Source organism: Colossoma macropomum, unplaced genomic scaffold, assembly GCF_904425465.1.
Source record: "Colossoma macropomum unplaced genomic scaffold, Colossoma_macropomum, whole genome shotgun sequence".
Taxonomy (NCBI): Eukaryota; Metazoa; Chordata; class Actinopteri; order Characiformes; family Serrasalmidae; genus Colossoma; species Colossoma macropomum.
Window position 1 is genome coordinate 44,238,302 of NW_023494787.1, and position 27,539 is coordinate 44,265,840.

Below are 27,539 nucleotides of genomic sequence, written 5' to 3' on the forward strand. Positions count from 1 at the left end.
GCGGGTTTTTCAGTTGTGTCCCACGTGTGTCGGAGGGCTCCGTGCTGTCCATCGTGGGCTGAAGCTGCACTGAGCTGAGCTGAGTATGAGGGCTGCTAGTGGAGATGGAGGATACCAGCAAAACAAGTGACCTGAGCAGATTTAGAGCGAGTCTTTACTCACATCTCCTCTCTTAAACAGCCACGACTTGATTTGTTGATCTAAAATATGGGGAAAAACAAGGTAAGTAGCACTGAAAGGCTGACGAGCTCAGCTCGTAAGCGAAATGCTAGGTTAGCACGTTAGCTCAGGATCCTTCATCGCTAAATAGTTCGGTTGTTTTAATATGTTTAACGTTCCTGTATGCTTGAAAAAACAATTACAGGTCATTAGTTAATAATTACAGGTCATTAGTTAATAATTACAGGTCATTAGTTAATAATTACAGGTCATTAGCTACCCACTGGTAGCACTAGTTGTTCACTATCGTGGCCAATAGGTTAGCTTAGCATGCTTCTCTTATCATTTTAATTGAATAGAGAGTGATACAGTTTTAAAGGGGAACTCCACCAGTTTTTCAAAAGTCACACATAATTAAATGGTAAAGTTGTTCGGAGTGGTTTGGTGTGAAATGCTTCGTTCTAGAGAAACTTACCGAGTCAGAATTGTGCGCAGTGGTGGTGATAGGACCCTGCTTTAAAAAGGACATTAGGATTAAAACCTGATGCTTTTGCTTTCTAACGGACGTTAGATTGATGGTTACCGTTAGAGACCACTAGTTTCCTGTAGGACACCTTTAGATCCCATTAGGAGACTATCAAATGCATCTGGAATCAGTCCATAACACCTGGTGTCCATTGGAATCCTTTACACTGTGATATATGTAGGTTAGTTACTTTACTGACTACTGGACACCACCAGGAGCCAACAGAAACTTTTAATGGTTTCTATGACTTTTTTCAGCAGGGAAACCAGACTTTAATGCCTCAAAAAGCCCCATCAGAGAAAGTTACAGTGGTGTGAAAAAGTGTTTGCCCCCTTCCTGATTTCATATTCTTTTGCATGTTTGTCACACTTAAATGTTTCAGATCACCAAACAAATTTAAATATTAGACAAAGATAACACAAGTAAACACAAAATGCAGTTTATAAATGAAGATCTTTATTATTAAGGGAAAAAGAAATCCAAACCTACAGGGCCCTGTGTGAAAAAGTGATTTTTTGGAAGGTGTATGTCCCGTTACATCTGGCGTAGAAGTAACACAGCATTTCAGAAAAGGAACATCATACCAACAGTAAAATATGGTGGTGGTAGTGTGATGGTCTGGGGCTGTTTTGCTGCTTCAGGACCTGGAAGACTTGCTGTGGTAAATGGAACCGTGCATTCTGCTGTCTACCAAAAAATCCTGAAGGAGAATGTCCGGTCATCTGTTCGTGACCTCAAGCTGAGGCGCACTTGGGTTCTGCAGCAGGACAATGATCCAAAACACACCAGCAAGTCCACCTCTGAATAGCTTAAGAAAAACAAAATTAAGACTTTGGAGTGGCCTAGTCAAAATCCTGACCTGAATCCGATTGAGATGCTGTGGCATGACCTTAAAATGGCAGTTCATGCTCGGAAACCCTCCAATGTGGCTGAATTACAACAATTCTGCAAAGATGAGTGGCCAAAATTTCTCCACAGTGCTGTAAAAGACTCATTGCCAGTTATCGCAAACGCTTGATTGCAGTTTGCTGCCCAACCAGTTATCAGGTTTAGGGGGCAATCACTTTTTCACACAGGGCCCTGTAGGTTTGGATTTCTTTTTCCCTTAATAATAAAGACCTTCATTTATAAACTGCATTTTGTGTTTACTTGTGTTATCTTTGTCTAATATTTAAATTTGTTTGGTGATCTGAAACATTTAAGTGTGACAAACATGCAAAAGAATAAGAAATCAGGAAGGGGGCAAACACTTTTTCACACCACTGCATTACACAAAATGGTTATGAATACGCTGCTTGATGCCTGAGACATTGTTTCACGATAGTTTTGTGCTAAAGTTTCAGCTCAAAACATCTTACTAATTTATTTGAATCCATTCATGGTGGAGAGGCACTTGCAGGGAGGTGTAAGACAAGATAGTTCCAAAACATTTTTTCCAGATTTTCCACTATTTAATTAATTTGACCTTTTACGTATAAAAATCCAGACGCATGTAGGTTTACTTGTGGTTTTGTATAGTAAAAAAAATGACTGTATTTGTGTTGAAAAAATGGTGACCCCTGGTTTCGATCACCACCACTGTAAATAAATCTGAGTCTAACTTTCTGTACAACAAACCATTTCACTTCAGACCACGCTGACTCTGTTTACATCACTAGGACAGAAGTGTTGACAGTTCCCCTTTAAGGAAAAGATAGTGCAACTGTGTGACTATATTATCTATGGTTACCTTATTATGGATCCATTGATGTGCATTTTACTACATGTTATTATTCTGGCAAGTGCCAAGAAGAGTAACATGGTTTGGAGAAATCTCTGGCTCCTGTTACTGGGAGAATGCAAAATTGAGTGAATGGATTTTTTTTTTATATGAGATTCCCAATGCACTACAAAAACTAACCCATTAGTTATTAATAGTGAGATGATTTGGTTAGTAAAAAGTCAAAGGTACTGTATTTATAGTGGCAAGTTTAACTGAGGTATGAGCGTTTTGGGGGTGAACGATGTACAATACTTATTTCTGTACTTGATTAAATGTAGATGAACTGATAAAATATAATTTGAGTAAAAGTCAAAGTATACTTGTGTATATTTGAAGGGTTTAGTTGCAAAATCAATGCGATGTTGATAGTATTCTGATGACGTCTTAATCGCACTGCGACCATTTTGGCAAATTCAAGTTCATTCAGCCGTGCTGTGGCTGCTTGTAATGAGAGACAGTTCTGTTGTTATGAGGTCAAGCCTGTAACAATAGACGAACCCATTTGGGTGCTATAAGGAACCCTATTCAAAAAGATTCTATACAGAAACATATAAAACACATTCTCCGTCGGTTTGAGGAACCCTTTCATGATGCAAAGAACCCTTTAATCATGCAAAGCCTTCATGGTTCTGTATAGAACTATTTTCTTTACTAAAGGACCTTTGAAGAACCATCTTTTTTAGGTGTGTATTAACTAACTACTAGTAGAGATTTCATTGACCTTGATGACTGGGCCTATATTGACATGTTTTGTTTAATCTCAGACTTTCTTTCTTGCCTCGTTTGTTATATATCCCATGTGCATTTGTGGAAATTAATGCCTTTTTTGTGTCTCTCTCAGACTAAGAACCAGAAGGCAGCCCGTGTGGCCTCTGCGCACGTGGCCGAGGAGGCGTATGGTACCGTGCCGCACTCCTTCGTCTTTCACCGCGGCTTGATTGGTAAAAATGTCGGCCAACTGGTTGCAGACATGCGGCGTGTCATGGAGCCCTACACAGCAAGAGCTTTAAAGGTATTGACTAGACCAGTGCACTAGCCTTATTTATATCAGCTGTATCTGTTCTGAGTGTCTGAGTGTTTCTCTTTGTCTTGTAGGTTCGAAAGAAAAATGTCTTAAAAGATTTCGTGACTGCGGCAGGACCACTGGGTGTCACACACTTCCTAATATTCACCAAAACTGAAACCAACGTTAACCTGGTACGTAACCTCAGAGTATTTTAGATAGGGCAGAACTGTGATCACTTGTGCTTAGTTTGTAGATTATTTCTAGATGAAGAAATCCTATAGAGACCTCCTGGAAACCCACAGAAACCCTTATCTGCACTGAAATGAAATTTCTTGGCCAAATTTGAAATTCAGGGGACACTTGACTGAAAACTGAAAAGTTTTAAACACTTTTAGAAACACTATTATTAATAAACTGAGCTGGCAGTAAATAAACAATTAACTTAAAATCAACTCTGTATACCTTTTACAGTATGTAACTACAGAATTCAGGATCCTTGACAACAGAGAATGGTTGATCATCCAAGGCAGTGAAGTTATTTATTCAGTAGTACTTGTTTGTTAGTTTTTATTTATTTATTTATTTATTTATTTGTTTGTTTATTTATTTAGTACAACAAACTTTACATAAACTGAGGCTGCAGATGGCGCTGCTGTGCTAACAGAGACTTTTCTTTCTGTTCTGCTGTGTTTTGTTTGGCTGGGTTCCGTGGGATGTGGTGTTTTCACATGTAGATGATAATCTTGTATAGAACCTGTAGTGGAGAGGTTCTTGGATGCTGTTCCCCCTCTTGATACTAGACGTAAATCACTGTTTCTGGTTTTCATTGCTGTTAAAATTATTTGTAAAGTGCTAGATTTTGACTTTTTAGATATAATTTATAGGCCATTTTTCTGTAAAAAAAAAAAGAAAAGAAAAGAAATGGGGGGAAAACCCCAAAAGTGCATTTCTCATGTGCTTTCTCAGTGGCCAAAGTCTCTATAGGACGCTACTCGATCTGCTGTCTTGCACATTTTTAGTGCCTATTTCGGTAGCCTTCAAATCTGGACCTTGAACCTAGACTCCAGTCTATGGCAACCAACCACAAAACCTTTTTGGCCCACAAGAAGATTTAATCAGCCTGATTATATCAAATGCAAACGTATGCAACACAGTATTTCACTGTATTATCACACAACATGATAATTACCAGAAAATCCTACACTCTTCTGTTTGTAGCAGTTTGTTAACGATGGACGAATTCAGTACAATTAACAGGAAACATTTTAAATTGATTAGCTAGCTGTACACCTGTTTTACTATGACAGCGTCTGCCGTTTTAAGGGTGGTCTGCTACCCAAATAGTATCTGTTTTACTAATATTGGTCCTTCTCTCTCTCTCTCTCTCTCTTTTTCTCTGGACCTCATAATGTGTCCAGTGACTGCTAGGTTGGTAGGTGTTTCTAAAAGAGTGGATAGTGAGATTTTATCTCCTGATGTTTGTTCTTGAATGCAGAATTAATGAAACCGCCATAATATATTAAAGTCTGAATGTATAAAGGCATTTAATTGAATGAGTCATAAAGCTTCATTGTTTTAAATCTCATTTCTGATGCATCCTTTGAAAGCATGTTTGGTTATAGAAGTTATTCATTTTGTGACTTTCCTCTGACAGAGACTGGCACGACTTCCCAAAGGGCCCACTCTTTTTTTCCACGTTACTAAGGTATGGTGATGCACTCTTTCCCTTTCGGCACAGTTGGTTTTAGACCAGTGAATGTGAAGTTATACGGATACAAATGATGACGCTGTAATATGTTGATTGTAAAGTGATTGTTCAAAGTAAACGCACTGATGTGTCTGCAGCTTCGGCTTCATAGTAAACAGCACTTTCTGCTGCTGGAGATTTCTTTATTTCTTTTCAGTATTCTCTCATCAAAGATGTCGTTTCATCGTTGAAGAGGCACAGGATGCACGAACAGCAGTTCAGTCATCATCCGTTGCTGGTGCTGAATAATTTTGGCCTAGATGGCATGCATATCAAGCTAATGGCCACCATGTTCCAGAACATGTTCCCCTCCATCAATGTGCATAAGGTATTGTTCATTCATTCAGCAGTTTCCAGGTTGTGGGTTTGCAACCAGCAGAAATGTTAACATTTAAAAGTTTGGAATCACTTGTCATATTAATGATTATTTAATAATAGCTTAGACAGTGTTGAAATGTTATAGACACCTAAAATATGAATTCACAATCAAAAGAATTGTGATGTTACTTTGGGAACAAAAAGGTGCGACACGGACAAAAAAAAATCTTGGCAGTTATTGGTTATTATAGAACAAGTGTTATGCACTCAGATGTCTAGGGGTAATTAAGGCTGTACATAAAAAGTATGCCAAAGACACCACAAAGTACAAATAATGGACAGATTATCAGCATTTTTCTTTTAACATGTGCAAGTTAAAGCAAAAAGTGCTTTAAACTGGCCAAGTGCATTTGTAATCTTATTGAAGGAAAAAAAAAAGCTTCAGGAGGGTAAACTAATGCCCAAAACCAACTAAAAACCAAAAAGATAACTAAACTCATCTAACATAAAACAAAATTACAGTTTTAAACTTACCTCTCTATCCCGAAACCAGGAAAAAAGAGGGCGCTCACCCCTTTACTTACAAAGAGAAAGGTTTACGTCTTTAGACAAACTCATACAAACAGGCTAACACATTAATTCACTCACAAATCCTCAGGTGGTTGGTCTGGTCAGGTAGAGGCTGATGGCACATGTGCAACCACTGGAACATCTCTGCCACATACGTAGCTGCTGTACCCATTTAGAGTCTTCCAGACATTAACCTTATGGGAAAAAGTGATGAACAAGAAAGAGAGAGCACAAAGCACCACATACCCCCAGCATCACAACATAGTAATAACGTTAGTTATTAACATTAAATATTACTTGCATAACAGGTGTTAGGTAATAGAGATAAGCTTTTCAGTCAAATGTGATTCAAATATTTAAGACATTAAATACACTGTTTGTTGTAATGTAGTGCGAGAATGTGTAACATTAGAGAGAAGCTAATTTGCAAATCAGAACTACTCATTTACTTTTTTTTTTTTCAATTTCCTGACTATTCGAATATTGAAAAATTGTTACTCATCCCTATCATGTGTAGCTCCATTCATCATTGAAACATTCATTTTTTACCGCTTCCTAATTGTAGATAGTTTGAAATAGAACATACATCAGAATTGGTTTATAGAATTAAAACAGTGATTCCAAACTTCTGAGTGGTGTTTTCAAACATTTAAACTGTCGTTTATGTAAAGAAACAGTAAACGGATGATGAACGTATAGTCTCCTGAGAATCTCCTGTGACTTGACTTGTTCTCTGATGTTCTGTCTTTATTGTTACAGTGAGCTGTTTACAATTAGATGAGTTTGTCTGTGTATTCTTAATTTTTTTTTTCCTTCTTTTTTTTTTTTTATAAGATCAACCTCAACAACATTAAGAGGTGTGTGCTGGTCAATTATGATCCAGAGTCCCAGGAAATAGAGTTCCGTCATTAGTAAGTAACATCCTCACTCTGTATGGTGGCAGCAGTCCCGGGTGCACATGATGAAACTTGAAACATGATTCTTCAGTGATTGTTTTCAAAGTAAACGCACTGATGTACCCTACAGCACTGCTCATGGCTGTGTGGGATTTGTACTGCCCCACTCACCCCTGTGTACTCTTTTCTGACCCTCGCAGCAGCCTGAAGGTGGTCCCTGTAGGCATGAGCCGAGGAGTGAAGAAACTCATGCAGGAGAGGCTCCCCAACATGAGCAAGCTGGACGATATTAGCGATCTGCTATTACAGTAAGTCATCCAGAGGACATAGAGGCAACATTTCTCAGTTAGTCAAGACTACCCAGTTACAATTTCACTTACCTCATCTAAAAACGTTGCGATTTGTCCATCTGGAAATGGTGACTGAACATTGATTTTGGAAGATTAGAATTATTAGATATTGAGTGATTCTAATATGTCCATTACTATATGCCCAAACTAAAAATGTCTGGCCATTTTAAAGTGTACAAATCTCAGGCTGACTTTACACAGTGAAACTTGAGTGTCACTGGTTGCATGCAACTTAGTTTCTACGAAGCAACTCAAAAACAACTGAAGTCACACGCAGCACATTCAGTTACACCACTAGTGAGCTGAATTAACTGCATTATAATGTTCTTGCTATATAAAGTCATCTGTGACGTAATTTACATGTGCATCTTTGCAGCATTTTATCAATTTTGTGTATTTTTTTTCAGCTGTCATTGCCTTTCTTTATTTTTTTTAGATCTATGTATAGATCTATATATCTGCATATTGTTGTTGTGGGAAGAAAACCTCATATTTCTACACACAATGTAAAGGGCAGTAGGCATTTTCGACTTATGTCAAAAACTGGAAAATGGCAAAAATGGAGATACAAGATTTTCTTCCCACAGCAGCGATATGGTTCTGTACTTTAAGTAGCCGTTCTGGTGGTGTTTGTTGTCTCGCTTAACCTGTCTTAGAAGCATTGCGGACCGCACGTTCCACTCTTCGAGTTTGTTGTGTTGGATCCCAAAGGAATCTTAGGTTTGTGTAAAATTAGAGTGAGTCAAAAGAGGAGAATATGTATAATCTAGCCATGTGGGCTGCAATAACAGCAGCGTAATGAAGAATAAATGGTTGCACAAGCAACCTTTTAAACAGCTGTTACCATCAGCTGGCTAGTTTACAGAAACGTTAGCTTCAACTCAGCTTCAACTATGGCTCAGGAAATTGACACAATGAAAAACTATAAATAGGCCTATCACATTTGTAAAATTTTAGCTGACGATTGCTATAAATAATTCCGATTAACGGTTTAATGGCTCACATTATACTGTGGTACAGTATGGTGGTGAAATTTAATGACTGGCAAATTATTGCGGTCAGATTAAATAATCGCAATTTTCTCAAATAACTGTGGTCGGGTGATTATGTAATAATTGTGCCAGGCTACTAAAAACCTCACATAAAGTCGATCAGGGTGATCTCCTTTTCCACTGTCCATCTTCTGTTTTTTGTTTTGTTTATTAATCCACTGTAATTAGATGTGTGAAAAGATGTCATGCCATGAAGTTGAGATGGTTGCAGCTGTTGTGGCTGATTTAAGGAGTTGCGAGGTGCTTTATATTATGCAACTTCATGAAATTTAGTTTGAGGTCAGGTTTGAGCAACTAAAGTTGCACGCAAGCTTCACCATGTAAAACCAGCCTAAGTACAGAGTTTGGTGCCCGTATTCCATTACAGTTCCTTCAGTCAAATTTATGTTCAGGGTGTTCTTGAAAATAAATCTGAATTTAATTTAAAAAAAAATAAAAATAAAATCATTGTGACATTTGAAATTGAATGATGCTAAAGAATCTAAATTGAGGTGGTCGAGCTTTTTGGCCTCAGGTTAGCTGGGAAATCTTGCTGAAGAATGAAAATTTCACTATTGACACTTGTACTATTTGATGCAAATGATGACATAATAAACTGGACTGAATGCTCAGTGATCTTTCAAAGTAAACGCTCTGATGCATCTATTTCCATCTTGTCTGCAAGCCGTCTCTCGAGGGCTTTGAAGATTATAATTTGCAAACATGTTTCCTCTTGTGTTCTCACTCTAAGAGGGGTGAACCTATCCGAGAGTGAAGCTGAACAAGACGGGGATCACAACATCACAGAACTGCCCCAGGTTTACTCGGGCCGCGGGAACATGAGGTCCCAGCAGAGTGCTGTCCGGCTAACGGAGGTGAGGGAGAGGAAAGGGTCCCTTGCTTCTATAGGAATTGAAGGAAATACAATACAGAATGCAATTTTTTTTTTCTGTTATGAACTGCAACATTCCTTATTTGAATACATGATTGTGTAAAAACTCAAAAATGAGGTGTGTGTGTGTATGTATGTATATATATATATAATATAGTGTTTATATGTATACATGTATGTAAGTTTGACAATGAAATTTTATGCTGTAGATTGGCCCTAGAATGACCCTGCAGCTGGTGAAGATCGTGGAGGGCATGGGAGACGGGAACGTGCTTTATCATTCCATCCGTAAGTTCCTCTCACTACAGTCTGGGATAAAGAGGCTTTGATATAGATGTTCAAAAGACAAGAAATAGGACTTTTAAAGGGCCCATATCATGGGAAACAAGTCAGATGTAGTATGAAAGCACTACAAAAGCTCCAAAGCGTACTGCTCACTCTGACACTCTAAACGGTCCATATATGGAAACTAACTGGGAAAATGGAAACTTTTTTTTGTGATGTTACACAAACCAGTAAACCAGTGCATTTGCATATATACATAAACAGTTTAGTCCCACATGTTTGTATTGTAGTTATAAAGTGTTTCAGCATCCACTGCTTTTTGAATTGGAATTAGAACAGAGGTCTTTTACGTATTTCGCCCTTAAAGACTCAGTAACAACTAGCCTGTTTAAGTGATAAAGAGAGGTCAGAAAATGGTAATGTATAAATTAATTAGGACTGTTTTTTGTATGTAAATCCACAGAACAGAACATCAGGGGAAAAAAAACAAAACAATTGTAGGCTATAGGCGTATGTGTTGGTACATTGGTGTACAAAACATACTAGTGGTAAATGCACCAAAGCTTTGGAAACTTGTTCATATTGCATTACACAATATTCTGCATAGATACAAAGACAGAGGAGGAGCTTATGGAGATCCTGAAGAGGAAGGAGGCTCGTCTGAAGGAGAAAGCAGAACGCAAACAGAAGCAGGAGCAAAATATAGCCGTAAAGAAGCAGAAACGGGATGAAAACAAGTAAATATGTTACTGTGGCACTCAGAAAACAAACATAAAGGCCTGTTTATTAAAGATTTTGTCATACATTTTGACTGTTCTTTAGTAAAACCCAACTGCATGATAGAAACACAAGCCATAGGCTTAGATTTTACATAGTTTTAAAACTATCTGATGATTACAGGAAAAAGAGTCTGGAAGGGATGAAGAGGAAACGGCAGCAGGACGGGGCGGGGTCCGATGATAGTGAAGTGGAGGATCCTGGGATGCAGGAGGACCAGGCTGCGGCTGAAGAGTCTGAAGACGAGGCAGAATACTACAGGCAGGCCGTTGGCCAGGAGCCGGATGAAGGTATTAATTCACATACAGCACGGGTCATCAAACAAATCTGACCAGGGACCGAATTCTCCCGGAGCAAGTACTCTTTTTGTTGATGCAGGGGTATGCAGAGGTACCCATGTTGCCACTGGGAGGAAAATACTTGGTGTAGAAGACTCATTTGTTCTTGTGAAGTGGTGCAACACAGAAATCTAACGATTTTATCTATTTCCAAAATAATAAAAAATGTTTTCAAATTTATTCCTCTGCATGTTGCTAAATTTTTTTGTGCTACTGTTTTTCTAGCCACTTAACACCACCAGTGTTTTCATCTAAAATATTAAGCCTAGAAACCATGTATAATAACCATATACAATCATTTTAGCCCGTGTTTTTGCTAACCCCCATGTCTACAGTTGAAAATTAGACCTGCAGCCACAACCTCAAGATCTGACTGGCTTCTCTTGCAGACATGTTCCCCACTGCTAAGAGGAAACATGGCCCAGGCAAGTCACCCAGACCTTTCAAAAAGCAGAAAGTTTCCTCTGCAAAAGCCTCTGGTGAAGAAAAACGAAGCCCCCGGCCTTCTGGCAAGCCAGCTTTCGGTGGTAAACCCTCTGCTGGCAAAAAGTTCGGAGGGAAGAAAATTGGTGTCGGAGGCAAAGGATTCGGGGCTAGAAAAATGGGAGGTTTTGGCAACAAGTTTGGAAACAGCAAATGGGGAAAGAAGTTTGGAGGAAACAAAAGGGACGGTTTTGGTGGGGATAAAAAAGGGCCGCAGAAAGGCCCCAGTTCGAAGCTGAAAGGACAACGATTAAAAACTGGTCCTGGGTTTAAAGCAGGACAGAGAGGGGGCAAAGCAAAAAAGGACTTCAGACAAAAGAAAGGGAGGAGCTGAATGAGCTGCTGAAATGAACCAGGAATCTGCATTTTACACCATATGAAATGCACTGTAAGAATAAAGCCCTGTGCTGGCGATGTTTCCAAACTTTTTGAAGTTTGAAACTGTAAAGTATGCAACATCCTCTTCTCTTAGAGGCAGCAGAAAGACTGCTTTCTTCCAAAAGATATATTTTGTGCCTTGTGTTGAATTGCATTTATGACAATAAATAATTGGATCTGTCATAAACCGCTCTGTGTTTTTGCATCAGCTGTATAGTTATTGGTGAAATTTAAGCTATATATTATATCTGAGAAGATCAGACGAGCGGAAAAAGGTGGAAGCTGAGTAGCAGAGGAAGTGAAAGCGGCTACTAAACATAAAGGCAAGCAGTGTCATGTAAGTGTCAGACAGGAAAGCATGCGCGTTGGGTGAATCACTGAAGAACGTTGTGCGTCTTCAGGTCAGCTAACGATACTGCTAGTGAGTATATTTTTTTATGCCTTTAGAAGAAAATTAACAAAATTGAATTGTACCACAATAAGTGGAACTTTCAAGATAATTCTGCAGGTTGTGTTCAGGAAAATGCACTTAGTTTCTAGACACTAATCAGCATTGCACTCAAGTTTATACTGAAATATAGGGAAATGTAGGGCATCATTGGAAAGTGTTTAGAGACTGCTGTAGCACCAGGTGAGATGTTTAACATCTCAAAGATATTAAATATTGGCTAGACCTTAGTTTTGTTTTTGTTTTTGTTTTTTTTGTTTTTTTTTTCTGACAGTTACACTGCGGTTCTGATTGGTCTGAGTTTGGCAGTTTCCTGCGAGTGTTTGTTAGTTTTTCAGGGTAGATTAATTTTACTAAATTAATTATTGTAATTTATATCCTAAATTTACATCGTCGCTAATTTGTTACCACAATAGGCAATATTGGATAAAGGAGAAAAATGGCTACTTTCAGTTGTATTCCATCTTAAAAAAAAAAAGAAAAAGAAAGAAAAAAACATGCAAATGTTTGGGGACACCTGGTCAAATGACGTGTTGGTGATTTTCTAAGGTGGGGGGGGGGGCATCAATTTGGCTTATGCAAAAGTTATTACTTGGTTTTAAACAAATAGTCCTGTTCATAATGTTACCATGGAGTTTGGTGGTTCTGTCAGACCACAGCTTCCACTCCATTTCGTAAAGTGCTTGTGCTTTAAGCAGTACAGAGTTGCCTGTTTAGTACAGTACAGTTGCCAGTAAGTACAGATACGATATGATATTTACTGTTACCGCAATTAAATCGTAACATTACTAAATTGTGATTATTTAATTGAATTGCATTACATGCTTTTCTGAGCATATGGATATTGTCAGTACTTTAAGAACACTGAACAACTGCATTTTTCATTTCAAGGAGCAGAATTATTCCTGTTTAATTGGATTTAGTGTGTAAAATGTTGAAATATAAATCAGTGCACTCTTAGATTTAGATCGTAATTTTTAAATGTGGTTCTTTTTTCTCAGTTCTAACATATCAAACCTTAGAAAAATGAAATATTGTGATACTATACACTCAGAAATAAGGGTACTCAGCTGTCACTGAGGCAGTACCCCTTATGTCACTGGGGTGGGACCTTCAAGGATACATCTCAGTACCTTTAGTCAGGGAACATAATTGTATCATAATCCATTGAAATTTTCTAAGCTGTACTGACTCCACACACCCCGTCTCGTCTCCAGCCTTTCATTTTATTGTTCTGTTTTAAAACATTCGGTTATGAAAAGGAACAAATATGTTCTTTTCACCTGGAAAAACTTATTTAAGGTTCACAATCGGACGTTAAAACCACTGTTGTACCTTTGAGGGAACATTTGCATTGTTTGTCCCTTGATGAATGAAGAAAGTACCTGTACAGAACCTTTATTACTAACAATGTATATCAGGATAATGTCAAATTAAATGTCCTATTATTAGCCATCCACCATTCTTTATTTCATATATAGTAGAATTTCTCATTTATTTGTTTTACTTTCTATATCAGTGCTGTCCGTGTTTGCCGATTTTTATTTTTCTACATCATTTAAAACACATCAGCTGTCCTTTACATTGTGTGAAAAATTCATGATGAATGGACCAATAGATTTAAAATTAAATTTAAAATTAAAGTTTCTTCTCCACTGGTAGTTTGTCTCACTGTTAGTGAGCAAACATGAGGGGTTCCTTCACCCAGCTGTGAGTTTCCGCTCTTTCCGCAGAGGGATTTAGATCAGGATAGCAGGCCAATTCAGAATGGTCCAGTGTTTTCTCTTCATCGACAGGGTTTCCGCATGTTCTGGAAAAACTGGAAATGTGTAGGCTAGTTTTCCAGTCATGGAAAGCTGGACAAATTTTGGAAAATGATTAAAATCTCTTGGAAATGTGAGTGATCTTTTGGAAAGGTGTAAAGTTGGTCCACTGAGATTGCATATTTTAGCATATTGCCAGCTGCTAATGCCCAGTTTGAGTGTCCATTCGTATCTCTTACAGTTTGGCATACAGCTTCAGCCTCACATGTGGACGTTCACTTCTGATATTTCAGTAGAATGTTTGATCAGATGATGATTGGTTAAGGAGATGTTTGTGTCAGTATATCGGAAGTTGTCTGTTATTTTAAGGTTTCATGAGCAACAGCTGTCTGACACTAGGCTGTTTGTTTCACTCCAACAGATCTTGATAATCTTCTCTTTACATCATGTTTTGCACATTTCAAAGTGTTATTTTCTTTGAAAGCTTTGTTCTCTCCTATTTCGTCTATGCATTTTCCTAGAAGGACTGTGACTTTTTAACATGCATTTTGGCTCCAGTTAGGCTTTTCTGGGCTTCTCTCCTAGAAGGAGAATCTAACATGGAGCTCATTGTCATTTTGACAGTGCATCTTGAAACTGTTGTACTGTTGTACACCCTGCAGTGTTGCCAGATTGAGCAGTTTCCCCACCAAATTGGGTGGATTAATGTTGGGGATAAAAATGCATTTAAAAAAAAAAGAAAGAAAAACATGTTAATACCTTGAAAACATAGCATTGCGCAAGCTCTGCAAGTCATGGAAATAAGACACTCAAAAATTAAATAATTTAATTATTGAATTTATTTATAGTTTCTTTGTAAAGACTGTTTTTCTGTTGTTTGACAGAGAAAAACTACAAATAAATCTTTTGGTTCTTCATAGCAGTGATTAAAAAATGCTTAAAAGACTGACAGTGCCTTAAATACTTATTTTCAAAGACAAGACATGTATGGTTTAAATAACTGTAGGCTGGTTTTGATGGGTACTTTCTGGGCGGTTTTCACACATTTTGGTGGTTTTTAACAGTGTATTGGCTGGAAACTATAGAACCCTTACAACCCTGACCTAAAAACAAACAGCCCATCTGTTTCCATTAATAATTTGTTTGTCTGGTCCTTTATCAGTGGTGATTTTGTGACCACATGACCCTGTTGCACCATTTTTGGTGTTGCCAACACTAAGAGTAAAAAAACCATGCAACACAGCTGTGCTTTATACATACAGCATGAAACTATGATATGTTTTTGCATTACAACAGTATGAGTCATTTATGACAAACGCTGGTGCTGCTTTTGTGGTTGGTTTTACAAAAACCTTTTAAAATTACCCCTCCCCCCCTCGCTTCACCACTATGGTTTGTGGGGTCGCTCACTACTATTTCCACTACTAAAAGTCACTGCTGGGCCTTCATAAAAAGCAGGTGAAATGGGTGTACTGAGTGGTTTTATTGCTGTCATAAAAGGTCACAGTCTACGTCGTGTACTCTGGGGAAAGCACACTGAACGTCATGTGCTTTCCCCACTCGCTATCTCACTGTGGTTTGATGGTGTCTGGAAATGTAAGGATTGAATGAATGCTGCTAGATTGAAGTCCATAAAAGGCAGTGTGCTGAGACACAGTCACGTAATTAATATAATGTTGCTGTTCTTTAAAAATAAACTTGACATGTCAGTGTTGCTGTGAAAAAAAAGTCATTTCTCTTTTGGATGCAGGAGGTCCAGTATAATGGCAGTGAACAACTCCTCCTGTGACTTCACATACGGAGAACAGCTGTTAATTTTTACGTTCTGTTTGGGAACGTACACCGATCAGGCATAACATGACCACCTCCTTGTTTCTACGCTCATTGTCCATTTTATCAGCTCCACTTACTATATAGGTGCACTTTGTAGTTCTACGATTACAGACTGTAGTCCATCTGTTTCTCTGCATACTTTGTTAGCCCCCTTTTACCCTGTTCTTCTGTGGTCAGGACCCCCATGGACCCTCACAGAGCAGGTACTATTTGGGTAGTGGATCATGTATGGTGAGTTAGTGTGTGTTGCGCTGGTCTGAGTGGATCAGACACAGCAGTGCTGCTGGAGTTTTTAAACACCTCAGTGTCACTGCTGGACTGAGAATAGTCCACCAACCAAAAATATCCAGCCAACAGCGTCCTGTGGGCAGCGTCCTGTGGGCAGCGTCCTGTGGGCAGCGTCCTGTGACCACTGATGAGGATGACCAACACAAACTGTGCAGCAGCAGATGAGCTATTGTCTCTGACTTTACATCTACAAGGTGGACTGACAAGGTAGGAATGTCTAATAGAGTGGAGAGTGAGTGGGCACAGTGTTTAAAAACTCTGGCAGCACTGCTGTGTCTGATCCACTCGTACCAGCGCAACACACGAACACACCACCATGAGAATGATCCACCACCCAAATAGTACCTGCTCTGTGAGGGTCCATGGGGGTCCTGACCACTGAAGAACAGGGTAAAAGGGGGCTATATGCAGAGAAACAGATGGACTACAGTCTGTAATTGTAGAACTACAAAGTGCTCCTATATAGTAAGTGGAGCTGATAAAATGGATAGTGAGCGTAGAAACGAGGAGGTGGTCATAATGTTATGCCTTATCGGTGTATTTGCCCTGAGGTTGCTGGGGACAAGGGAGAGGGGTGGTGTTCTCCTGCAACCTGGCCATCAGCAACATCCTTTACGTTCTGACATTCCCCCTTCTCATCATCTACCACTCAAACCACAGAAACGTCAGAAGGTGGAACTTGGCGTGGTTGAAACTGTCTGCAAAATTGACTGAAATATAAAATGTGCCATAACTTTTGCACAGGCCACATTTATGTTTTTTTCTCCCAAATATTTTAAATGCAGCAAATAAACAGTCATTGTGTATTAAAATGTGCAGAAGTGTGTTCTCTGTAGAGGATGTATTAACTTATTTACACAAAACGTGTCATTTGACCAGGGGTGCCCAAACTTTAGCATACGTCTGTGCCATTGAATGGTCCTGCCTTAGTTCTCGTGGTCCTCTGGTTTTGTCTCGGCAGGATTATAGTGTGGAAAAATACTGTGTAAATGAAGTGTAACTCATTTTCTGTTTTAAAATACCTTTTCTATACTACATTCTGGGTGGCGCAGTTGATAGTGCTGTTGCCTCACTGCAAGAAGGGCCTGGGTTCAGTTCCCTGGCTGGGTGACCAGGGTCATTTTTGTGTGGAGTTTGCATGTTTTCCCTGTGTCTATGTGGGTTTCCTCTCACAGTGCAAAGACATGCAGTCAGGCCCCAAGGTGTAACTGTGTGTGTGGATGTATATGTCTGTCTGCCCTTCTGATTGACTGGCAACCTGCCCAGGGTGCCATGCATTCTAGCACCATAGGTGGCACACAGAATTTATGCCAAAATGAAAAGCTAAACCTACATTATAATCTTTTCACGTTGCTTGACCCCTTTTTTGTACTTCAGTTGTGTTTGCCTCATTAAATTACAACCAAAACTGTGAAATGCAGTGCACATGAGATCGCGTTTAAACAGTAACATATGGAAAACATGCAAAATGAAAAGTAAAAGATTCATTAAGTTGATTTAACACTGTTTTACACATGGCACAGTGGAAAGACATATAGTCGTGCCTTTGTTACATTTCAAGGTGGATTATTTTCAATTCTGACATGAATTCAGCATTTTGTTTTTCTAATGCAAATCCTCATGCATTATTTTTTAGTTAAAAAGTCAAGTGATGTGAAAACAACATAACAGAGGGTTTGTTTTTGGCACTTATTTTGCATTACACTATGGAAAAGTAATGCCATGTGTGCATTGCATTTCATGTTTTTCCACTGTAGTGACTGCTTGTCACTTTGGCATGAATTTGTCTCCATAGGTTTTCCATGATATGAGTTCTTTAATATTATTTTTTAGTGAAGAAGTCAAGTGACATGAAAACAACATAATAGAGGGATTGTTTTTCATTTTGGCACTTATTCTGCATGACACCATGGAAAAATGATGTCGTGTGCATTGCATTTCACGTTTTTCCACTTTAGTGACTGCTTGGTAGTTTAGCACGAATTCCTCTCCATAGGTTTTCCATGATATGAGTTCATTATTAATGTTTTAAACAGTGTTTATTTTGAATGTATGGCAGTCCATCCTTTTAAAGACTGACTTATGAATGACATAACTCTCTAACATATATATTAGCAGAGATTAATGACATTCAAAATGAACATTTAACATGGGTGATAACTAGTTCCATTTACTTCCATGGGCTTTAGTAAAATGTCCATGGAGTATTCTTAGATGACAGTGGGATTTACTGAGTTGTCATGGTATTAGCTAGAAATGTGTACTACGTGGGACGGAAATCTGCTTCCTACCCAGTTCTATTTCAGTTCTTGACATTCAGTTTCAACTTCCTTTTTGTGTTTAATTTAATTCTGTTGGTTACAGCAACAGAGCTGCTTTGCTGTTGCTCACATCTCTCACTTACAAGCTTTAGCATTTCATTGTAGAAAATAAGTTCAAACTCAAGAAATCAGAAATTTCATCAGCCTTCCAGCTACAATGGAAGTTTTTGAATGAACAAGCTACTGGTCACATTTCTTTGTTTAAATGTTGAGGACTACCATTAGCTAATGGCTAATGCAAGCTAGCAGAGCGATTGCGCTAACATTCACAGCAGTTTTGGGCTTTCTGTCCACTACAACATCAGCAGGACGGGATTTAAGTTCAAATCAGTACTGAAGGACTCGGTAAAACAGCAATATAAAAAGTAAAAATATACCAAGCAGATAGAAGCTTCAAATGTCCATGTAGCTCGCAGCTGCTATAGCACTACTGTTAGCTTATCAGTTTCCAGTTACAGACTGGGCAGCTGAACTGAATTAGTATTTTAATTTTAGTATTTTTTAGTTGGTGCCTTCAAACAAAATAGTTCAATGAAATGGTACTTAAGACACAAGAAAGTTTGTTTTCCCCCAAATTTACACAGAGCTACAGGTGACACCAAATATGAGCCATGATAATATTTTGTAAGCTATGTTAGTGAACTCTTGGAATGGTGTACAGTTGGGCCACTGAGATAGCATATTTTAGCCCAGTTTGAGTGTCCATTCCTATCTATTCTAGTTTGGAATACAGCTTTAGCCTCGCATGTGGACATAGTGTCTTAATGCCTGGTGGACCTTCACTGATATTTCAGTAGAACGTGTGATCAAATGATGATTGGTTGAGGAGCGGTTTGTGTCTGTATATCAGACGTTGTCTGTTATTTTAAGGGTTTCTTGAGTAACAGCTGTCTTGTATGTAAGTCATGGAAGTTTTCCTGGAATTTGTCCTGGAAAAGCATTTCCTGAAAACCACAGGAACCCTGGTCCATTCCTGGGGCGTTTTTTGAGGTATGCTATGGTTCATTATCCTGCTGGAGGACCCATGACCAGTATGGAAAGTGGTCTATTAATAAAGATCATTATTATTATTATTATCATTATTATTATTATAACTATTATTATGAGATACAGTTTTCTGACACTAGGCTGTTCGTTTCACTCCAAGAGATCTTGATAATCTTCTCGTTACATCATGCCTTGCACATTTCAAGGTGTTATTTTCTTTATTTTCTTTTTTTCTGTTTTTTTCTCCTGTTTCGTCTGGACATTTTGTGGCTTTTTAACATGCATTTTGGCTCCAGTTAGGCTTTTCTGTGCTTCTCTCCCAGAAGGAGAATCAACCATTGAGCTCATTGTCATTTAGACAGTAATGAATGGTGCATCTTGAAACGGTTGTACTTTGAGCTTGATGGTCATTTTTGCTCTTGGGACCACGTCTAAGAACGTTGGCTATGACCACTGGGCCTTAGATACCCCTACCTTGTTGGTACACCCTGCAGTGTTGCCAGATTCAGCAGTTTCCCACCAAATTGGGTTGATTTTTGTTGGGGATAAAAAGTGCTTTGGTGGGTGAACAAAACTATATATTTTTATATATTTATAAAACTATATATTTTTACAAATTATACAAATAAATTCTGATAAATTATAATAATGCAGCTGAAATTTGAATAGGCCTAATGTCTCCCCACATACAATCAGTTATCAAAACCAATTGACATACCCTTTTGGTCACTTTGGTTGCCTCCTCTCAACAGGTAAGCAAGTTTTAAAAAATGTGTATAAGAAATAGTTAAGCTTGCATATTATTAATAATGAATTAATAATTGCATGGGCTCAAAGATCCTATTAGTTACAATGCATTTAAAAAAAAAAGTGAATACCTTCAAAGCATCATTTTTGTGCAAGCTCTGCAATTCATGAAAATAAGATACACAAAAATCAGTTATTTTATTGAAATTATTTATAGTTTCTTTGTAAAGATGTTTCTCTGATGTTTGACAGAGCTTGCAAAAATTACAAATAAATCTTTTAGTTCTTCATAACAGTGAAAAAAAAAAAGGTTTAAAAGACCAGCAGTGCCTTCTAGCAACAACTGAAATGCTTATCTGTACATTTGCAAAGACTTCATCTGGTAATGTGCCGAGAAGCTTATTATTAATCTTGGTTAAATGCTGTATTATTTAGTATTATTGTTTAAATAACTGTAGGCTGGTTTTGATGGATACTTTTTGGGTTTTTAACAGTTCATTGGCTGGAAACTATAGAACCCTCACAGCCCTGACCTCCTGAAGGTCTACAGTTATAAACAAGCAGCCCAACTATTTCCATTAATAATTTGTTATTGTCTAGTCCTTTATTAATGGTAGTTTTGTGACCACATGACCCTGTTGCACCATTTTTGTTTGCCTACACTGAGATTGAAAGAACCATGCAACACTGTTGTGCCTTATACATACAGCATGAAACTACCATATCATTTTGCATTACAGTAGTAGTTGTTTAGTAGAGTCGTTTATGACAAACTGACATACATTTGCGACTTCTGCTCTCATGGTTGAAAAGACATTTTCGGAATTACCCCTCCTCACCTCACCACAGTGGTTTGTCGCTCGCTAGAGTTATTTCCAATACTGAACGTCACTACTTGGTCTTCACACTGTTAGATATTAAGGTTCTGTGCAGGTTCGTTTTTCGTTAATCAAGATACAAACAATGTAAATGTTCCCTCAAAGGTACAACAGTAGTTTTAAGGCCCAAATTGTAAACCTTAAATAAGTTTTTCCAGGTGAAAAGTACATATTTGTACCTTTTCATAACCGAATGTTTTAAAACAGAACAATAAAATAAAAAGCCTGGAGACGAGACGGGGTGCGTGAAGTATATTACTTAATGTGCTTTCCCTGCTCACTGTCTCACTGTGGTTTGTTGGTATCTGGAAATGTAAAGATTGAATGAATGCTGGTAGAATGAAGTCCATAAAAGGCAGCGTGCTGAGACACAGACACGCAACATGTTTGAAATCTGTTGATTCTTATCTTTTGAAAGTTTCTAAGGGTTTGCCAACCTGTGCAGATTGCAGGGTTTGTCTATTGTATCTCCACACATCTAATCTGCAGGCTTGTTCAGGAAGTAGTTGAGCATTTTGGTTGCTTATTAAATGGGGTGACTATACTTCAATACTTCAAGCATAAAATGCAACCAAGCTAGAACTTTTTTCATGAGGTGGCCAGGTAAGAGATTTTACAGGGGTGGCACAATGCTAGGAAAAAAAGTGTTACTATGTGAAAATGACATAAAAAGTGATGTGTTGTTTTTTCTCTGTACATAATTAAATCCGTACATCATTTCCGCATGAATAAAGTATTACATCAAGATAACTATTGCCAAAAGTAAACTGAAAGACTAAACTGTTGATGTATTTTAGTCTTTCATGGGGAAATGATGTGTTTGAATCAAGTAAATTAAAGTAAATCTACAGATGACCAGACAGGCCATGAGCTGTTGCTATAATTTCTGGATTGTTATCTTGTGATAACAAGATAAGTAACTTGTTATTTCAAGACAATAATTTTGTTATCTTGAGATAACAAATAAGTAACTTGTTATTTCAAGATAACTTTTATTATCTTGAAAGAACAAGATAATTAAGTCATTATCTCAAGATAACAACTTTGTTATCTTTGTTAAGATAACTTTGTTAAGATAACAACTTTGTTATCTTGAGATCACAAGATAATTAACTTGTTATCTCAGCATAACAACATTTGTTATCTCAAGACAACAAGATAAGTAACTTGTTATCTCAAAATAACAATCCAGAAAATTATAACTACCTAATGGCCTCTCTGGACTTCCGTATAAATCATATTTTTAAGAAAAACATTTCATATAGACAGGCCATATTAGTTATTAATACAGGCTGCCCTCACTACGGGTTATTAATGAGTGTAATGATTAGAAAGCTAGCCACACAGCACTCAACAGGTAAGGCTAAGATTTCACTGAGGTGGCACAACAAATGCATATATTCAACAAATTAGTTATGTTAACGACTAAAACTGACTAATATGTGATAGTTAACTCATCTTGCTGCTGTTTAGCTTCATAATCATAATGTAGCTCACAGAGCAGCGCTGCTGAAGAGACCCAGAGCACATTCACTCACATCTTAACTCACATCTTAACGACTCTTAAAACTGACCCATAACTACCCTGACAGCAGATTTTATACCCTAAAGCACATTTGGTGCTTTATTAATAATGGCTGACTTCAGGATGGCTTACTGTCTCACTGCCCATAACTGGGGAGGCCAGAAGGGTAGCCTTGCTTCATTCTTGTAGTGCGCTGGTCACCCATGGCCACCCCTTGGCTACGCCTCTGCAACCAACTTCTGACTGACTTGCAACCAAAGACTGAACTGAACGGAAAAATGTCACACCTCCAAACTGAAAGCAAGTCTCCTGAAAAGAACGGAAGCTGTAATAAAGGTAAAGAGTGGAAACAATAAATACTGAACAAAAATTATATTTGTTGAGTTGTTGAGGCTTTTGTATGATTTTCTGTTAAATATATGTTTTCTCTTTTTTCTCTGACACTGAAAAAACTGTAACTTGTGGCTGTTTTGACTGAATATTAAATGAATGCAGCTTGGTCTCTGACTTGTGCACAGAACTGTATGTAACCAACAAGCATTATTTTCATTGTATGATAAGTTAATAATATTAAATGTGAAAAAGTCAAAAACTGTGATGAATTATTTCTCAACTATTTTAGTAATCTTAAAATATTTGTTTTGAATGTATGCCAGTCTACCCTTATAAGCAGGGAACTGTAAAGGATGCGGTTCTTCGTATTATAGAATCATAGGTCCCAACAGGGGTCCTGCAGCACACTTTGCATGTTCTATTATTCTTCCTTTTCTAACACAGTTGATTAAACTAATAAGCTAATTAACAAACATTATAAACCTTTAGAAGTGTGGGTATTAGAGCAGCGATACTCTGGGATCAGGGTGGGAGAACTCACATCATCATACAATAGAATACTTTTACAGAGGTGAGGTAACTTGGTGGAAGAAGCCACCCCAGACCTTTTTATTCTGAATGAATGAAGGGGGCCAAATTTAGTCCCAACACTTCTGAATGGCTGTGGTCTAATTAATTCTGAACTGTCATCTAGATCACTGCGTTCCTCAGATTTATTCCCTCTGAAACTTTAGGGGTTAGCTGATCTCAGTTTTTGTCCTCTGATTATATTATTTATTTTAGTTGGTGAGGTTTAGAAAGGAAAATAAAGGTATTTTAACATATATTTTTATTTTGAAGTGAAATGTAAAGTTTGACCTTAGGGATAAGAATTCCTCCCAGACAAGGAGCAAAATTGTTTTTGAATTCTCCTGTAAAATTATCATTTTGAAGATTTTGTAGTCGTTTTTTTTTTTTACATTTTCACAATTTAAATGTTTGTTTATTATTCTCATTTGTCCCGGCTTATTCAAAAGGTATCTTTATATAAGTGGAATCAAGATGCCCCTTTACAACATTTCGTTTTTGTGCTATAAAAACAAACCAGACTGCTGTTCTATTTTTTTCCCTCTAACTGTGCGTAAAATTATAAATCACTGTCCTGTTCATGCTAAACTCTTACAGAGATATGGAGGTGGGGGTATTTTCCCACCTCCATATCTCTGTAAGAGATCTGTGTCAGTGATGTTGTCCCCACATACAACATGTTTTAAAATACTGGTCAAAAAAAAGTAAGTCATTTCTCTTTTGTGTACAGGAGGCGCAGTACAATGAAAGTGAACAACTCCTCCTGTGGCTTCGAAGCCCAAAAGCAGCTGCTACCTTTTATGTACAGTGTGGAGCTGTGTGTGGCTCTCCTGGGGAACATATTCGCCCTGTGGATGCTGGTGACGAGGGAGAAGAGAAACTGGCACACAGGAGTGGTGTTCTCCTGCAACCTGGCCATCAGCGACATCCTCTATGTCTTGACCTTCCCTCTTCTTATCCTCACCTATTTAAACGACAAAAAGTGGGACTTCACTGAACCTGTCTGCAAAATTGAACGTTTTCTCTTCGCCTGCAACCTGTACGTCAGCATCTATTTTATCATGTGCATCAGTGTCAACAGGTACCTGGCCATCGTCCACCCCTTTTTCACACGCAAACATGTGCATCCGAAACACGCCAAGATCGTCAGCGTGCTGGTCTGGATCACTGTGGCCATCCTCTCGAGCCCAATCCTCAAGTATGCAGCCATCGAAAAAGAACGGTGCAGGTCATTCTCAGGCAATGCAAAGGGGTACAAGCGTGGCTACAGGATCTTTATGGCTGTTGTCGGCTGCCTTGTTCCATTTGTGGTCACATTCATGTCCTATTTTGGCGTGATATGGGCAGTTTTAAAAAATGCCAACATCACCACACTGGAGAAGAAAAAAGTGGCCCTGATTGTGGCTACAGTCTGCATCATCTATGCCATGTCCTTTGTGCCCTACCACATTCTGCAAATATGGCACTTTCATCTGAAGGAGAAAACAGAACGTGACTGTAGGGTGCAGAACGCATACCAAGTGTCAAAAGGACTGGCAGGTGTTAACATGTGTGTTCACCCCATCCTCTATATGGCCATGTTTGATAGTATCAGGACAGTTTGCTGTAGAAGGAGCTCCAATAAATAGGTTTCCTACATATTTTCTGAAATGCAGGCCTAGCAGTACAGCTAGCACTCTGTGGTATTCAGCTCAGATTTACAGTCATATGGAAAAAAAATACATGTTTTGTTGAAAAAAAGACTTTAGTGCATAATTTCTATTTATTGGCTGAGTTTAACATAATGGACAAAAAATAAAACATGAAATATAAAATGTACCATAACTTTTGCACAGGCCACATTTATGTTTTTTTCCCCTCAATATTTTAAATTCAGGAAATAAACAGTGATTGTGTAAGAAGTTTTTAGCTTTAGCATACGTCTGTACCTTTGAATGGTCCTACCTTAATTGTCATGGTCCTCTGGTCTTATTTAAGCAAGATTTTAATGTGGAAAAATACTGTGTAAATAAAATGTAACTGTCATTTTCTGTTTTATAATACCTTTCCTATGACTATGTTTCTATTCAAATTTCATATTAGTTAATTAGTTAATTAATTAATGTCATTTTAGCCTGTGCTCTTTGATGAGTACAAACTCACAGGAAGCAGGATCTCCTACTTTACACTTAGTTCTGTTGTTCTTGTGTCATTGTTACTCGGTCAATTATTTACCATTTCTTCAATAAATTGATAAATATTTTTGTATCTTACACATTTCATTGTATTTTTTCACTGAGGTCCATTTTTCATTTTTGTGTGGTTTCATGTGTCATAGTTAACTTTTACATGACCATTTTCTAACCTCTCTTGATTCCTTAGAATTAAATAGGAGGTTTTTGTTGCTGTGCCTTAAAGACTGATATATGTAAATGACCTCTATTCTGATTAATTGGACTGTATTCAAAAAGTAATCCAGGCTGAAACAATGCTTATAACTTTAGCATGAAGGGATGGGGCTAAACTGCTGAGGGCTGAATAGGTGGCTATTTCTAAATGTGCTAGTTTTCTAAAACAGTGACTATGGGCTGAAGATGAATGGCAAGTTTTGACACCTCTACAGTCAGAACGTTAACCCGTACTATATCAAACTCGTATTGCAACAAAGCAAGGAAAAGTTGGTTTTCCGTAGGCCTGAAATTTTAGCTGTCGATGAATTACTATATAAATACTTGCGATTGAGAGTTCAATCTCAACAGAAACAACCTGAGCGCAAATAAACAAACGTTACTCACCGCCGCCCTCTAAAGATGTTATTACCAAACATCAAATAAACAAACATTACTCACCACCGCGACCTGTCCAGGGTGTATCTTGCCTTCCACCCAATGACACTGGGATAGGCTCCAGCACCCCCCCGTGACCCAGAGGAATAAACAATCTAGAAAATGTGTGTGTTGAAAAGCAATCACTACAGTGGAGAAACGTGAAATGCAATGCACACATGACATTACTTTTCCATAGTGTCATGCAGAATACATGCCAAAGTGAAAAACAAACCCTCTATTGCACTGTTTTCATGTCACTTTATCTCTTTACTGAAAAACAATGCATGAGGATTTGCGTGTTGAAAACAAAATGCTGAATTCATATCAGAATTCAGTACAGCCCAAAAGTGGAAACAGTGAAATGCAATGCATGCATGTATTTTGGCACCAAAGGTGACATGCAGAATATGTGCCAAAATGAAAAGCAAAACCTCTATTTCACTGTTTTCATGTCACTTGACCTCTTTTCTGTACTTCAGTTGTATTTGCCTCATTAAAATGGAAACAGTGAAATGCAATACACATATAAGATCACAATTAAACAGTAACATGCAGAAAAGGTGAAAAGTAAAAGATTCATTACATTGATTTAATGTTGTTTTAAATACTTCGTGGTGGAAAGACATATAGCTGTGTCTTTGTTACATTTTAAGGCAGATTATATTCAATTCTGATATTAATTCAGCATTTTGTTTTTCTAATGCAAACCCTCATGCATTATTCTTTAGTTAAGCAGTCAAGTGATGTGAAAACAACATAACAGAGAGTTTTAATGCCATGTGTGCATTGTGTTTCATGTTTTTCCACTGTAGTGACTGCTTGTCACTTTGGCATGAATTTGTCTCCATAGGTTTTCCATGATATGAGTTCTTTAACAAAGCAATAAGCCACAAGAGGCCTTGCATTACTATGATTTTATCATGGGAAGGGTGTTCTTAGGCATGAAATGAAGTGCCTAAATGTCCCTTCCCTGTGATAAAATTGCAGTAACGCACAGCCTCAAGTGGCTGATTGCTTTTACAGAACGGCGGCAAACACAAAATATGATGAAATACACATTTTTTTGTTTTAGAAAATAATTTATCATTAATAATAATTGACCTAAACAACCTCTACAATATGGTATCGTTGTCCAGCAACCATGGACCGCTGATATATTGCAGTCATTTCATGATTTTTAAACTTTTTGTCATATAACAATGCTTTATAAGTACTCTTTTGTCACCAAATTACTACCAGTCTTATTTAGCATCAGTTTAGCAGTGCCCCTCTTTTCATGCTGGGGCGGAATCTCAAACGGCTCCCTGCTCCCTATGTAGTTCACTAGCTATGTAGTAATTTAAATACTAGATCCTGCAGCCCAACGGTGCAAAATATAGTTAAGAAATAGTCATTTTCACTGTGCCACATCCATACTCAATATATGATGCACTATTTAGCTGTAGAGGCTATAATTTCTAGAGGCTATAGTAGCTAGCACACTATTTAGCTACAGAGTACAGAGCCGTTTGGGATTCAGTCTGA

General features: G+C 37.9%; 1 protein-coding gene across 1 annotated transcript; it reads left to right on the forward strand.

The window, feature by feature from the left end:
• On the forward strand, positions 1–24,940 carry LOC118804970 (suppressor of SWI4 1 homolog). The gene is made up of 14 exons (XM_036565562.1): positions 1–222; positions 3,289–3,459; positions 3,543–3,644; positions 5,108–5,158; positions 5,358–5,528; positions 6,923–6,999; positions 7,185–7,292; positions 9,117–9,240; positions 9,467–9,545; positions 10,150–10,279; positions 10,443–10,609; positions 11,047–11,469; positions 23,806–23,815; positions 23,939–24,940. Exons 1-14 carry the CDS (start codon positions 208–210, stop codon positions 24,834–24,836), a joined length of 2,526 nt encoding a protein of 841 aa, XP_036421455.1. The 5' UTR covers positions 1–207; the 3' UTR covers positions 24,837–24,940.
• The last annotated feature ends 2,599 nt before the right edge of the window (positions 24,941–27,539 follow it).